General features: G+C 44.1%; 1 protein-coding gene across 3 annotated transcripts in view; it reads right to left on the minus strand.

The window, feature by feature from the left end:
• Positions 1-339: 339 nt before the first annotated feature.
• The window catches only part of LOC146829623 (tumor necrosis factor receptor superfamily member 27-like), a 176,168-nt gene continuing 160,790 nt past the window's right edge, over positions 340-15,717 (minus strand). For all 3 annotated transcript variants that reach the window (XM_085608311.1, XM_085608313.1, XM_085608312.1), the window contains exons 9-10: positions 12,246-12,294; positions 340-1,378 (exon numbers count right to left, since the gene is read on the minus strand). In XM_085608311.1, coding sequence (XP_085464437.1) covers positions 1,074-1,378; positions 12,246-12,294 — 354 coding nt within the window. In that variant the 3' untranslated portion in view covers positions 340-1,073. The remainder of the gene's footprint in view (positions 1,379-12,245; positions 12,295-15,717) is intronic.

The raw sequence follows: 15,717 nt of genomic DNA on the forward strand, positions 1-15,717 counted from the left end.
CCACTTTTTTTCCCTGGCTGCATTTCCCCATAAACCCACAATAACAACTTGTTTTTAACAGTGGGTGCCACCTACCCCCCACTGCACTGCATTTGTGTTATTTTCTTTTCATGTTGGAGGAAGCGGTGTAAACCCAGTCCGTGGTTTACAGACAGCATTGTGCTTTGGCGCGATAACCACACATACTTTATGACACCTAAGAACAATTACGTCACCTCATACAGCAGAAGCTGTCATTCAGTGTGGCGTTATTGGCAATAGTGGGGCAAAATTCACCAGGCAACCTTCAAACAAATGTTAAGATGGTTTGAAACAAAATAACAACTTCAAAAGCGCTCATTTTAGCAAATAGAAGTTTATTGTAAATTTAAAAAATGGCATGTTCACAACATTAGAGGACAAGGAGAGCTAGAAAATAGTGCGGCTCAAGCCCACTTGCCTCTGTGGCAGCAAAGACAAATTAATCATTCCACCAACAAAATTAAATACACAATGACAACAACAAGTCCAACAAAAATATCTCAACAGGAACAGGCTTCCGAAACAATACTTTACATCTTTGGATAAGCCATAGAAATACTTTTACAACTAATGCCCTTCCCATGACATAAGGCTCAGACCTGCTCAGCCAGAAGGAAAACCACAGATTTGCTACTCACTACTTAGAAATGTTTTGTGTCCACTGGGCCTCCCAGGCCATGGGTACTCACACTTCCAAAGCTATACTCAAATCCCTACACATGCTATGTTCCTGAATAGCCAGCTCATAGAAAAGGCAACTAATTCTAGACATCACACTGTCCCACTTCCTTACCCGGTTCTTCGTCCTGTGCTCTAGAATACCCTGGTTCATCTTGTCCACAGATTAACCTCTCTGAATTTCTTCAATATTAAATATTTGATGAAAGTTCCCTCATTATTCTCAGCCCTAATACCTGTCTTACTCTCAGTAAGAAGTGCATGGCCCTTGACCATCTCATCAGCTTGAATTAACAAGACCTACTGTCCAGAGGATTGTCACATCTTATCAATGTTCTTCTCTTTTGTAGCCTACATGAGTCATTTTTTCCTCACTAATGAGGTTGCACGCTTGGGTCTTCCTGGTCGTGGTTGGGTGCGAAGTGTTCGCAGAGAACGGACAGCGCATCGAAGCGCTGCAGCCTATGGAGAGCCTGCATTAGCCCAGGTAGAGTGCACAGGCTGCTGGAGGAGAGGTAGGCATGGAGGTGCCCATACCCTGACATCTGGCTCATGAGGTCACCCGCAACGCCCAGCTCCGCCCCTACGTCCATGTAGTTTTTTACTCCTGGCAAATGCGGGTCCAGTCTGAGGCTCAGCAGAAGCACCACCGCTTGTGGAAGCTTACCAAGGCGAAGACCTAAAAAGCAAGAATAGAGTCCATTTATGGGAAAACTTCATTAAAGTCTATTGCAAATGAAACACATCCTGGGAAAAGAACACATTCTGATGCATCTACTGCCCATTGGTAGCCTTCACATGCAGCTGATATCAAATTTATAGAATGCAGTGTAATTGTTTTGAAAGAATAGAAACATGGCTTAAGTTTCTATTGCTGTTAAAGTCTACATTCAGTAGAAATAAAAACTGGGAGAGGCAGTTACGCTCAAATGCGAACTGATCTTTTACTCTAACATCAGGTAACCAACAGTACAATATTTACATTAACCGTGCAAAGCAGTCAACATTTTGCTCATTACATGTCATGATATAATAATTACAACTTATTTAACATGAGACATGAAACAGTGTTATTCTGTCTACAGAGAATATTTCACATTTCTAAATTAAATTACAACATTATTAGTGTACACATTTTTTGTCAAAATCATCAAAATGTCACTTGAATGTATATTAATTGCCATGGACATCAAGCTGCAAAAACATTGCCATAGGTTTGCAAAGTGGTTTTTTCCCCCGTGAGTCTGATATTTGGCGTATTTTAAATCTTGGAAGGCAGCCCGTCCATCAAAGTAAATTAATCTGTCGCCCTGACGGATGTGCCGCCCGCCAGATTTAGAAGTGTCCGCTGGACTTTGGTGAGAAAGGGGAGGAGAGAGATGGGTCAGTAGTTTTAGAGTTTGTTGGGGTTGTCTAATGGTTTCTTCAGTAGAAGTTTGACCTCTGCGTGCTTCCGGGTGTCCGGGACGGTGGCTGTGGTGATGGAGATGTTAAGAAGTGCTGTGAGGGGGCCTCCAATCACTTCTCTTCCTAGGTCGTAGATGTGGTGGGGACAAGGATAAGAGGAAATTCTGAGTGAATGAAGTTCATGATGAAGGCGTTGTTTTCGGCCGAGAACTGCTTTGAGTCAATGATTCGGTGGGGGGAGGCATTGGTTAGGGTGCAGAGGTAGTTGAGGGCGGTGGGGTGGGGGCCAAGGTTGCTGTAGATGTCAGATATCTTGCGGTGAAAGTAGGACGCTAGAGTGTCAGAGAGGACTTGAGAAAGGTAGATCGTGTTCTCAGTGGCAGAAGGGCAGGAGAATTCTTGGACGATGCTGAAAGGTTCCTTGGTGTGGTTGGTACTCACTTCAATGCGTGTGTTGAGGGCTTCTTTATTGGTTTCTCTGAGCCGGTGGTGTTAGCTGTTGAGGGCGGATCAGAAGGAGTCATGGTTGGCGGGGGTCTTTTTGGTGCGCCAGTGTCTCTCCAGTTTCTTACAGTAGTGCTTGAGGGTCAGAAGTTCTGAGGTGTACCACCTTGCTTGATTGACGAGTCTTCCGCCGGTGGTGGTTTTCCGGGGGCGATGGTGTCATCAACTGAGGAGATCCAGTTGGAGAAGTTTGGTAAATGAGTTTGAGGGTATCCACTGGGGCTGATCTTGCTGTCTAGAGAGTGGCTATCCAGAGGGGTCCAGTGACTTTGCTCCAGTTGTGTCTAGGGAGGGAGGAGTGTCCTATCTGGGGTTTCAGTGGGCCGTAGATGGAGTAGCAAATGATGCTGTGGTCTGTACAGGTCAGTTTGGTGGTGTGAGAGAAGTTGGTGTGGCCACTAGTGGAGAATATGGGGTTCAGGGTGTGTCCTACGCTGTGCGTGGGGTTGGTGACCATTTGAGAGAGGCCGATGATGCTCATGTTTTTAAGTAGTGTGGTGGAGTTGGTGTCATTGGGGCCCTCAAGGTGAAAGTTCAAGTCTCCCAGGAAGATGCAGTTGGAGGAGTCTATTGCCAGGGGGGCGGGATGGCAGAGGGCTAGGCCGGTGGCCGGGCAAGGAAAAAATGGAGTGAGACAGTGTGTAACACCAAGGAGGCGGCGACAAGAAACAAAACAACACGGGCCAGAAAACGACAAAAGTGATGCACTGGCAACACTGACAAATAAACTAAGGCTAAAACTTAAACACAGGCAACAATTCAAAATTAAGGCTAAGCCAAATTAAACACAAGCAATAATTACAATCAAATTGTGGAAGGAACTCGCCACCTGTGAAGGTGGGAGAACAGCACTGGGGTTCAGACCGGTGACAACACAGACCAGGAGGACTGGGCAGTGCTTCTCTGCTGGGAGGCTGCACAGGGGGAGTGTCGACCAGAACAGAAAGTCACGGGCTACTGCATTGACTTGTATAGAAAGAAGTTGGCTATATACTAGGGCAATTTTACATGCGTTTTAGCACATAGCTTCAAGAGCTCTGGTCAGTGAAATGATATCCTTTGCTCTGCTGCCTGCTATTCTGCATTTAACGCTAGTTGGAATTTAGGCTTCCCGAAGTGTTGCGTTTTACTTTTAACAGGGCTTATGTCTCATGAGATATTAAGCACTCTAAGGGACACTCACCCACATATATTATTATTATTATTATTCAGATTTGTACAGTGCATGACTACCTAACCATGGGTTTCCCAGCACTAGGCCACCGAAAAGGCACCCAGAGACAACAAGGGCGACTCCCAATTAGGCCTGGACGGTAAATTCCGTTCCGCTCGCGGAATTTGGGTAATTTCGCGTTCAGCGGAGAACGCGGAATTGCCCAAAATTGTGTGATCCACAGCTTCGCGGAATTTTTTTGCTTGTTCGCGCTTTCAAAATGCGTGTTCGTGAGATATTTCTCCCCGAGCACGCAAACAGCGTTCGCAAACAAGAAAAGAAAGCATCACGAACGGGCAGAACAAGCAATTCCGCATGTTCGCGGAACTTTTGCGTGCTCGCGGAGATTTTTTACCGTTTTGCGGAGCTTTGCGGAGATGTGGACCCCACAGGTGGGGAAAGTTGCCCAACAATAAGACCTCAGTCTTTCCTCTATTTAACTTCAAGGAGCTAGTGTTCATCCAGGAGCAGACTCGTATGAGGCAGTTATTCAGTGCCTCTGCATTGTTGATCTCCGGAGATGACAAGAAGACAACGGTCTGCGTATCATCAGTGTAAGAAAGGAGGATGAGACTGCACTTTTCTACAATGTCTGCAAGTGACCTTCCACATACATTAAAGGTGGTTGGGATAAGAGTGGAGCCCTGAGGGAACCCAGAAGGTTGAGGGTGCAGCTTAAAACAATGGTGTGGATTTCGAAGAAATGATCCCAGAGGAAAGAGCTCAGGCAGGACGGAGCTGCGTCCTGCACCGCTACAGCCTCTAACCTATTGAGTAGAGTATTGTGGTTCACCGTGTCGAATGCTGCACTGAGATCCAACAGTGGTGCCACCATTGTCTAGTTGTTGTCTTAGATATTCAGTTACTGCTAGTAGCACTGACTATGGCCGGATCTAAAGCCCGATTGTGAGGGGTCGAGCAGACCATTCTGTCCTGTATACACTGTGAGTTGTTTGCCCACATGCTTTTCTAGGGCTTTAGATAGGGTAGGGAAGAGGGATATTGGGTTATAGGTGAAGGGGTCTAGATTAGGTTTTTTGAGTAGGCTCATGACCCTTGCATGTTTCCATGCCCTTCGGATGATACTTTACGAAAGTGAGGCATCTAGAAGCTGTAAATTCATCCAGAAAGGTTCAAGATTGCCAAACACCGAAGAAGGGTAAGAGACAAGAGGTGAACCTGACTTGAAGTGAGGAGGAATTTCAAAGTTGGGGGGTACCGGAGCTTTAATGAGCTCAATGTGAAAGACCTGGCAGGATGACCCCGATGAGAGTTATGCTTTAATATGGGGAAGGAGTAACATGAGTGTCTGTAGAGTTATAGTCTGATGTAGGGGAGAAAGTGGCTTGAATGTCTGCAACTGTTTTCAGAAAAAAGTGGCTAATTCGTCACACCCGGATTGTGAGAAAGGGACAACCTAGGCTGTGTATGCAGGGTCAGAAAGTGTTTTAACATCTTGAAAGAACATTTTCGGATAGTTTTGGGTCATGTTGATTTTATCTGAGAAAAGGAGGCTCTTTGTCATCTGCACTATAGGATTTTTGCCAAGTTCTCTCAAGGGATTTGCAGATCTTTTCATTTTTGTGCAGTATGTGATTGAACCAGGGGGGGGGGAGGGGAGTCGGGGAGGAATCCGGTGGTGCTATTTGGTTATTACTGGAATTAAAGAGTCAGGTGCTGACCCAATCCACCTATCAATGATGAAAGCGTCATAACACACTGAGTTGTGAAGCATCGGACAACTGGACTCCAGAATAAAGTTCAGTACAGAAGCACTGACTTTTACCAGTATCTACCAGAGGAGGTGGACTTGGCTGTCCCTGGCTGGGGCACACCTGAAGCAAAGGGACCTACAAAATGGTCAGACCAGGCCAGCAGTGGGCCTGATCAGCTTGCAGGTTCCGTTCACTCGACAAAATAGGGTCAAGCAAATGGCCAGCCTCGTGGGTAGAACCATTGTTAACAAGCTAGACTTCCAGGGCTATAAGATCTTCAATAAGAGAGGATGCAGTTTTTCATGGCTTATTGTCGAGATGGATATTAAAATCCCCAAGAATTGTAAGGCTAGCATACTTTATGAGGCAGGGGTATAGGGCCTCTGCTAGACTGGAGCATCAGCTGGCTGCCAGACCAGTAAAGTGGTATATCTCTTATATGAAATTGTTAGAAAGTGTGAGGGAAAGCAATAGAGCTTCATAGTCTGGGATGGTAAGGAAAATGCTCCTTACCAGTATGCATCTGTTCTTGGCATGTAGAGCTGTAGATTCATATACTGTGAATAGATCGCCATCTGGTGTTGGGCTTGGATGTTCGCAGTTTGCTTTTGTTCGAAGAAGTCTTTGTAGTCACAAGTTAGGTGACTCCTCCTTACGATGATAGTGCGCATGGGCATCGACTTCATCCGCAGATTGTTTTCGGCATAAAGGGTGATGATGGAGTAAGTAAGAAATAGAAACAGATGTCCATGTGTGATGTATCTAAGTAAGATAACACTGCAACAGATAAAGGTACCCAGGGAGGCGGGTGGGCATATATGAATCTACAGCTCTACATGAAAAGAACAGATGCATACTGGTAAATAGCATTTTCCGTTCGAGGCATATTAGCTGTAGATCATATATTGTGCATAGACTATACAGCAGTTTTGTTTGTGGCGGTGGTTAACCTGTATCTGTTGCAGTGGTTTGAAAGAGTGTTCTTAAGACAGCCTTGCCCACACTAGCTTGTTGTTTTGCTTGCACATCTACACAATAGTGTTTTGTAAATGTGTATGGTGTAGACCAAGTTGCAGCTTTGCAGATGTCATCTAAGGGAATGTTCCCTAAGAAGGCCATAGAAGCCCCTAGTTTGCGCGTAGAATGAGCCCTAGGGGGAACGGTTAATGTACACTTGGCTTTACGGTAGCATATTTGGATGCACTTAACAATCCACCGTGCAATACCTGCTTTTGAAATGGGATTGCCTTTATGAGGTGGGGAAAAAGAAACGAAGAGTTGTTTAGTCTTTCGAAAGGACTTAGTTCTTTCAATGTAATAGAGTAGTGCTCTTTCTTTTAACGTCTAGTGTGTGAAGAGCTCTTTCTGCCACTGAGTTGGTTGAGGGAAAAAACTGGTAGTTCAACAGACTGGTTAAGGTGAAAGGCAATCACAACTTTAGGAAAAAATATTGGATTAGTTCTGAGAACCACTTTGTTGTGATGAATTTGTCAAAATGTCTCTTGTATGGTTAGTGCCTGAAGCTCACTCACTCTTTTAAGAGATGTGATGGCTATACGGAAGGCTACTTTCCAAGTGAAGAATTGCAGTTCACATTTGTGCAGAGGTTCAAATGGTGGGCCCATGAGCCTTGTAAGGATGATATTAAGATTCCACACGGGAGAGGGCAGAACTCTAGGGGGGATTATTTGTTTAAGTCCTTCCATAAAAGCTTTAATAGCGGGTACTCGAAACAAAGACAAGTGTTGTTTGTTTTGTAGATAAACTGCTATTGCAGCTAGATGTAGTCTTATATATGTGTATGCTAGGTTACAGCATTGTAGGTGTAATAGACAGCAAATATTGTTTGAGTGGAAGCGTCTAGTGGATTGATTTTATTGTTTGTACAGTAATTTACAAATAGTTTCCACTTTGCTGGGTAGCATGCTCTGGCAGTAGGACGTCTAGCCTCTTTAATGACGTTCATGCAGTCTGGCAGGAGATTAAGGTAGCCAAACTGTAAGACTTCAGGTGCCAGATCGCAAAGTTGAGTTGATTGGGATCTGGATGCCTTATCTCTCTATGGTTCTGAGTTAAAAGTTTGGGAGAGAGGTGTAGTTTTTGATGAAGAACTACTGACATTTCTAATAGTGTTGTGAACCAGGGTGTCGAGCCCATGTGGGAGCAACCAGGATTAGTGTGAGGGCATGCTGTTTGAGCTTCAGAACCACTAATGGAATGAGTGGGAGAGGCCGAAAAGCGTAAGCAAATTTAAGTGAGCTGCAGCTACTGCAAGGCACTTGGTGAAGACTCTGGGTGCCGTGGATACCCCGGACGGGAGTACTTTGAATCTGTAGTGTTGACCGTCCACCAGGAACCTCAGATATTTTCTGTGAGCTGGATGAAAGGTAATAAGGAAGTAGGCATCCTCTAAATCCAGAGTGGAAAGAAAAACGTCTTGTTGAAGCAATGGGAGCACCTGTTGGAGGGTGACCATGTGGAAGTGATCTGACTGAACATAGAGGTTTAGTGGTCTGAGGTCCAGTATTGGCCTGAGAGAGCCGTCCTTTTTTGGAATTAGGAAATATAGGGAGTAAACCCCTGTGCCCTGATAAGGCAAGGAGACTGGTTCTATTGCATGTTTTTGTAACAGGAAGAGAACCACTTGTTTTAGGAGAGTCAGATGTTGTGATGACATTAGACGTTGCCTGGGAGGGGTATTTGGGGGAGTGGAGGTGAGTTCTAGGCAATAACCATACTGGATAATTTGTTTTACCCACTTTTCTATTGTGATGGAGTTCCAGACAGGTAGGAACTGTGAGAGAGGCTCCCCACCAGGACTGGAATGGTCGACTGTAGTGAAGGGAAGTCACTGCTTGGTGTTAGGGGAATTGCGGGTGTTGTTACCACTGGCTCTTTCCCTATTACTGTTCCCTCTGTATCCTCCCCAAAAATATCCTTTGGGGAAGGTAGATTGATTTGGACTTTTGTAAGATGAGGAAGGATTTTCTGACGATATTGTTTTGGAGCCACCCATGTAAAAGGAGCGGCGAAAGGAACCCCTGTTGGAAGGGAGTTGCAAGGCCCCCATATCTTGGTATCTTTCTTCATTTTCTCCAATGAAGTATCCACTGTAGGTCCAAAGAGATGCTCTTGATCGAAGGGCTGATTGAATATGGTGGTTTGAACTTCTTGCTTGAATCCGGAGATTCGAAGCCAAGCGTGCCTACGCAGTAATATGCTGCTGTTAATGGCACGAGATGCTGTATCACCCACATCTAGGGCGCATTTTATGGAAGTGTTAGTTATCAGTTTGCCCTCTTGAATGAGTTCATTGGCCTTGTTTTTGTGTTCCTCTGGTAAGTACTGCATTCGTTTTTCCAAATCATCATAGTGCGCTCTGTCATAGCGTGCTAGGAGAGCTTGAGCATTGGCAATACGCCAATGGTTAGCAACCTGTGACACAATTTTTTGCCCTGAAGCGTCTATAAGCTTTGACTCCATGTCAGGAGGAGGGGTGTCACCTTTAGCTTGGGAATTAGCCCTCTTGCTTGCAATAGACACGACAAGAGAGTCTAAAGATACCTGGACTTTGATGTACACTGGGTCTGTGGGAGCTGCTTTATATTTTTTATCCACCATTGGTGTAAGTATTCGGGCTCTAACAGGGTCTTTGAATACTTCTGTAGTGTGTTTTAACATGCCTTTTAATATTGGCAGGGTGTGGGTGGATGTGCGAATGTTTCCACTATGAAGACCTCTTCTAGGGGATCAGTGTGTAGTTCCACCCCATGGTAGTGAGCAGGCCTATTAATAAGTTGTGAAAAACCAATGTTATCATCAGGTGGTGATGGCCTGGAAGGATGCAGATCAGGGTCATTGTGTAGATCTGGGTCTTGATTATAGTCATCCCATGGGTCTGTATACTGTGGTATGTTATGGTCGTCATTATGCCCTAATGTATCCCCATCCCCATCATCATCAACATCCTGTGGCACAGGTGAGAGTGTAGGTAATGGTGAAATAAATAAGTTAGGATCAGGAGGAGGAGGAGGAGAGGAAGGCATATAAGGGGGAGAAGGGTTAGTACCCGTGTCCTTATGTTAGAGAGGTATGTGAGGATCCTCTGGGAGGTCTAGATTCTGTTTTTTAGGAGGTTTGGTGAGAAGATGGCCAGTTTCGGGGTCAATATGCAGTGTTTTCTGCTTTGGATCTGAAGATTCCAGAAAAGAAATGTCTTTTGAGTGGTATGTCTTGTTTCGGTGCCAGAAGCGTGGCCGTAGACTGTTCCTTAACGGGCTTAAGCTGTGAAGTTTTTTTAGGTGTTTTCAATTCTGAAATCTTTGGTGAGGGAGTTTTCGGATCTGAGATTTTCTTTGGCTCTGAAGCTTTTGGTTTGTCCGGTTTCGGCTCCGAAGCTTTAACTTTGGGTGGCTTCAGTGTCGGGGTTTTCGGCGTCAAAGGTGTCTTCGGTGCCGGTAATGAAGTGTGGGGCACCGGCTTGGTTTTAGGCTTCAGTGCCGAAGGTGTATGTTCAGTGCTGGAATAGGGCCAACTCGAGCACGAGTCCGAAGGCTTTTGTTTCAGTTTCATAGCCGAGCCTGAGGGCGGGACTTCTGAAGTATGTTCACGGTGTTGACCTGAGCCAGAGGGCGAAGGTGTTACCGGAGCCTTAGGATTGGGTTTGGTGGCGGGCTGGGTGTTAGTACTCACTGTCCGCTGAGCCGGGGTGACATTCTGCTCGTCTTCCTTGGAGTCGTCGGCTTCGGACACGGAGATATCCTCTTCTGCAGGTTGGAGTTCTGGATGGACGTTCGAACCTGCTCCGAAGATGTCCAGAATTGAGTTGCTTCCGCAGGACATTTTGTGCCATCGAGCCCGACGATCACGGATGGTTTTCTTCGACCGGAACGATGTACAGGCCTCACAGGGCTTTGCCTCATGCTCGGGGGAGAGGCAGAGGTTACACACTTTGTGTATGTCTGTGTGTGGGAATTTAGCACCACACCTGGGTGTGGTGGTCGGCGCGGGTAGGCCCAAAGGCCCGCGTTAAAGCTCTTGGTCGAAGATTATTTGAAGTTGGAGGGTGCACGTCAAAGGGGAAAGTGATCGAGAACAATACCGTCGAGCGGTGAAGGATTGCGCGTCGAAGGGGGTTCAAAGATGATACCGACCCAGAGCGCAGCAAATCACGCCCGAACCCAATAGGGAAAAAAACATTCAGGGGATAGAGTCGATGCCCACGCGCACTATCATCATAAGGAGGAGTCACCTATCTTGTGACTACAAAGACTTCTTCGAACAAAAACAAACTGCAAACATCCGAGTCCAACACCAGATGGCGATCTATGCACAGTATATGATCTACAGCTCATATCCCTCGATCGTTTGTCTATTTTGCAGGCATACTGTGCTTTGAAAATAAGTGCAATGCCTTCCCCTTTCTTATTTATGCGATCAACCCTGAGGATGCGATAGTCTGAAGGCAGAGGAGCTATAATGTCTGGTGCTGAGGCCTCGTTCAACCATGTTTAACCAAATATATCACTGGAGAAATTAGTTTCTTATTCTCTTAAGAGAGATTAGAATCCTTCAAAGAGGTTTTTATTACGTTTATCTATTATGTCCATGGTAAGTAGGGGAAGAACAGAAAGTGAAAGTTGTAGTAAATACAACATTGTGTAAAAAGCTGTACATCACAGGGACACATCAAAGTACATTCTGGCACATATTTGGTTATCTATTTGCTTGTATAAGTCTGACTTCGGTGCCGAAATAGCATCATTTATAAGTGTAAATTTGTAATTCACCAAAGGCGGATTTGCTCTTGTTTTTTAATTTACTCACAATTAATGTTATGCTAAAATCTCAGATCTTAATTATGTTGGGTGCTGGTTGTTGAATATTAAGGGCATGTTCACCGCCGAACCCACAAACTCAAAAAACTCTGGACACACTCACCCATATAATGGCTGCAAATATTCTATTTTCAAAGATGTAAATATGTTTTAAAGGAGGAAAAGTGGAGGAAAAAAAACCCTCAAATTTGTGGTGGAGCTACGGAATGCACTTGCATTTGGGCAGCACCTTTACACATGTGTAAATGTGCACTTTTAAGATTTACACATGCGCTCATTGAAATTTGTTCACCAATACCTCTCAACCTCCTGAAAATCTGTTAAAGTCAAATACTCCGTGGAAAAGCCAAAGAATTCTTTGTGAGTTCGACAATAGTCAGAAATTCACATCGAAAATGGTCATAAGCCTAAGGAAGCGCATTTCTGACTATGCTATAGGAATCAATCGCTTAGAGATGTTGGTAAAGTTGAGATAATTGTGTTACCCCGCTCAGGTTGTGTGGTATTACCACAAACATGACTTTCAAATTTAAATTACTGTCTGAGACAGTGTTTCCACTGGGTTTTATGCAGTTATTTGTGCAGACATATAATGATGGGGCTAATGTTGCAATGTGGTATACCTATGCATTGGCAACGTGTTAATACCACGTTTCTTTAATTTAAAAGGTGATAAATGTGCTGTAATCCATTTACTACACATAAAAAACAATCTTTCAAATGTTCAACCTTCTCTAAATCCCTTTGGACTGCAGCCAACATCATATGTGCTCCCTGCAAGTGGAATGTACACACAGCAGCATTCAATGCCAGTAATACTGGGAAAGAACTCACCATTGCTTGGTGGTAACACATTTTGATCTCACTCACCTTGGGTAGCGTGGCTGATCCTGATTACCAGGCTCTGAAACTCATTCACCTGGAAGAGAAAGAATTGGTGTGCCAGTTAGATAACTTAACCCAGCATTGATTTTTGTCATTGATAATATTAATTTGCTAAGTGTACAATAATGGTCAGCATCTTTAGAACATATATTCAAGGTCCCTGGATTATTACTTTTGTGGCCACGGAGTATTCCGCATTATTATGGATTTGCCGCATTTGCCACAAAATCCATCATTTGAAACATAATTTGCAGAATTGATTTTAAAAAAATGTTTCTAGCTCAAACGGATTAGAAATTACTAAAAATGCAGCAGCATATGTTGTCGTGCCGGGGAGGGCCCTTCGAAAGGTCGACCGTTCCCCTTTCTGTTGCTTATTTCTGTATTTGGGTGTCAAAGTAGCTCTAATAAGGTACATCCTTTGCCCAGATACTGTTAATGAATACAAATTCCAAAATAATGAGGTAATAGTAGCACACAATGTGGCGCACAATGCTACATAATTTTGCTACATAATTTAGCCAACCCCGCCACATAATTTGCTCCTCCCCTGCCACACAATTCCAGAGACCCTGCATATATATTTATTTCTTGATGAAAAGATTTCCTCGCCTCACTTTTTTGTTTATTCTTTAAGTACTGCAAAATGTATATTTGTGCACCTCGCTGTGGCCTTTAGGAAGCTCATGATATATTGTGTAGGAAAGCAATCACTCTAAATAAGAAATAATGTAACACCCTCAGAAAGAAGGTATGAAGCGAGTGTATAGAAAAGGAGAAGTCACCTGCCTGTAAACAAAATGGCACTTTGATGTAATCAGAACAAAAAGTGCTGGCAGAACACTGGTGATCGGAAACTATCATATCCTTCATTCCCAAAGATAATATACAAGCAGAAAGTCACACAACACAGCACAGCAACCAAAGCTGCTCCTTTGCGTTGCAGCAAAGGGAGGGTGAAAAACAACTCAATATCAACCAAGACATGGGCCTGCTTTTCCCTCCCTCTGCACTGGAGCACTTTGGGCTGCAATGCACCAGCACAGAGGAGCGGCCGGCACATGTTAGAGCGGTGGGGTCGGGGGTGGGGCCGAGTCAGCGATGCGGCAAGCGCAAGATAAGTGGTTTTATTTATTTTTTATTTAATTTTAACTACCCTGTTGTCTGTTGTCTCCCCCCCACCCACCCCGCTCGCTCCACCGATCTTACCTGTAAGGGCCGTGCCTGCCAGCACACACACCCTTGGGCTTAAGTGCAAAGATGTGTACATTAATGCCAGTTTATAGGACCCTTCCAGTACAATGTCTATCCTTCAATACTTTCCCAGCCTTGCATGTATGCTGTAAGTGCAGCACACATGCACAGTATGAAAAGTATGGAGAAACGTAAACATTTCTCCTTCATTCAGCTGCTTTCAGGGGGTATAAGGTTTGGCGGCGCGTGTCCCAGTAGATAGGGCTTTGTATCAAAACCCAATGGGGGGGGTGCATGGAAACGCCCACACACCATTCATGGAACGCCCTTTGATGCAAAGTAGCGTAAAGTAGCGCGTGTCGCGACTTTCTGTTCTCTGGCCTTCTTTCCAACACAAATCTTGGTTTGAATTGGAAAGTAAATACCACCACAACCCTTTGCGCTGGGTTTGTGTTTCAAAGGTACAAATAGTGTTAATTCAGGGTCACACTGTATAACGTTCGAAGAGGGGGGGGCAGCTCCACTGATATGTTTTCAACTGAGGTTAGTTTTGTACTTATTTTGGTCAGACAGTAACATTTATATGAGCCCTAAATATGGAAAGCAATAGCATAAAATACAATTATTTAGTAAACTATCAAAACATTCATCTAAATATATGAGCGGGATAGCAATGGAGGAGTTTACAGCTGAGATTTGCCGATAAACACTTTTGGGTGCACTGACGATAGTAAATAAAATTGACAGAAATTAAAATGCCCACCATGTTTTCCATATCTCTCGGTCTAGTTTTTTTAGCAAGAAACTTTGAGAGTAAAAGGTGTGCATTGCCCCACGGTTGTTCCATTTGGATTGCAATTACGGGAAATGCATAAAGGCAGAGCCTTAAAGGTAGAGCCCTGCCATTTAAATAGTTCGGATGGCTGGTTGTTGCAACCGTTTATCCCTAGTCTTGTGCAATACTGCCACCCTGTGGCTAATAGGATATTTGATTTTAATTCAACCCATAAAAGATTTATCATTAGTGATGTTTTTACCGAGAAGATAGACAGCTAAACGAAAACAACATCCATCCTAGAATTGCAAAACAAACTTTAACATAAACAGGGAACAGTGAAAAAGTTCGACAAATAATAAAAGAACGCACTGCACATTCCAAACCTGGGCTTACATGACACAGTCTTACACAGACCAGTTCAGCCCGCTCACCCCACAACTGAGAAGATTGGGCCTATCCTCAAAGAGAAGGGCAATGTAACCACCAGAACTGAAAAATCCTCGCTCTTCAAACAAGCATTTGCAATGCAATAGGTCTCGCATTTGCGAGAGTTTGAGCTACCGGCATTGTAAAGGAGAATGCCTTTTATTTATGTGTTGGTCGTATGCCAATAGCTTAAACTCTAGCAAATGCGAGACCTATTGCATTGCAAATGCTTGTTTTACCATAGTGATGCCAACCAATTAATTTTTTACAATGCTCTAGAATTTTTACTATGCCCTAATCTGGAAGCAATCAGTTAACATTGAGTAAGGAAATGAATCTTCGTGAGACTTGTGCCTATTGTAATCCACTTAATACAGCTTTAAAATAGGTAGACTGACTACTTTTTGGCATTTATCTTTTCATTCCTGATACAGACATCCACACTAGGTCACTTAAGTGATGACAAAGATGATTAATAGCACTGGGACGTCACTTTCTGTGAATACACTTTATGATGTCACATGCAAATTAGAGGTGCCTCACATCTTCACTTTGGTGTGGTGTCATGATTGGACTTTGTTTGTCCTTTGTTTACCTTCACTTTGTTCCTTCCTCATAGTATTCTAGTATCGTTTACATCTGGACACATGTACACCCAGGGCCCCAAAAATCCTAGGACCGGCCCTCTCTATTTGATGATAGTCTCATTGGTATGAAAGGTGATGAGGAAAAGGGTAGTCGGTGGCTGTCAAGTGACAGGCTATTAGGGGCATATTTACAAGGGCTTTATCTCTGCTTTTTTGGCTTACAAAGCCAAAAAAGCGGAGATAAAACCAGCGCCCTATTTACCAGAGGGTGCTGAAATGCATAATCGCATGTGAGCACCCTTTTTCCCCAACGCCTATCTGTGCATCTCCAATGAGATGCAAAGTGGGCGTTACTGGGCGTACCCCGGATGGACTACCTTGCAAATATCGCTGATGTTTACATTGCGATATTTACAAGGCAGCCCACATGATTTTAGTAGACGTTAGATTTTGGCGAATACTGACGTTTTCG

This window comes from Triturus cristatus, chromosome 5_2 (assembly GCF_964204655.1).
Source record: "Triturus cristatus chromosome 5_2, aTriCri1.1, whole genome shotgun sequence".
NCBI classification, from domain to species: domain Eukaryota; kingdom Metazoa; phylum Chordata; class Amphibia; order Caudata; family Salamandridae; genus Triturus; species Triturus cristatus.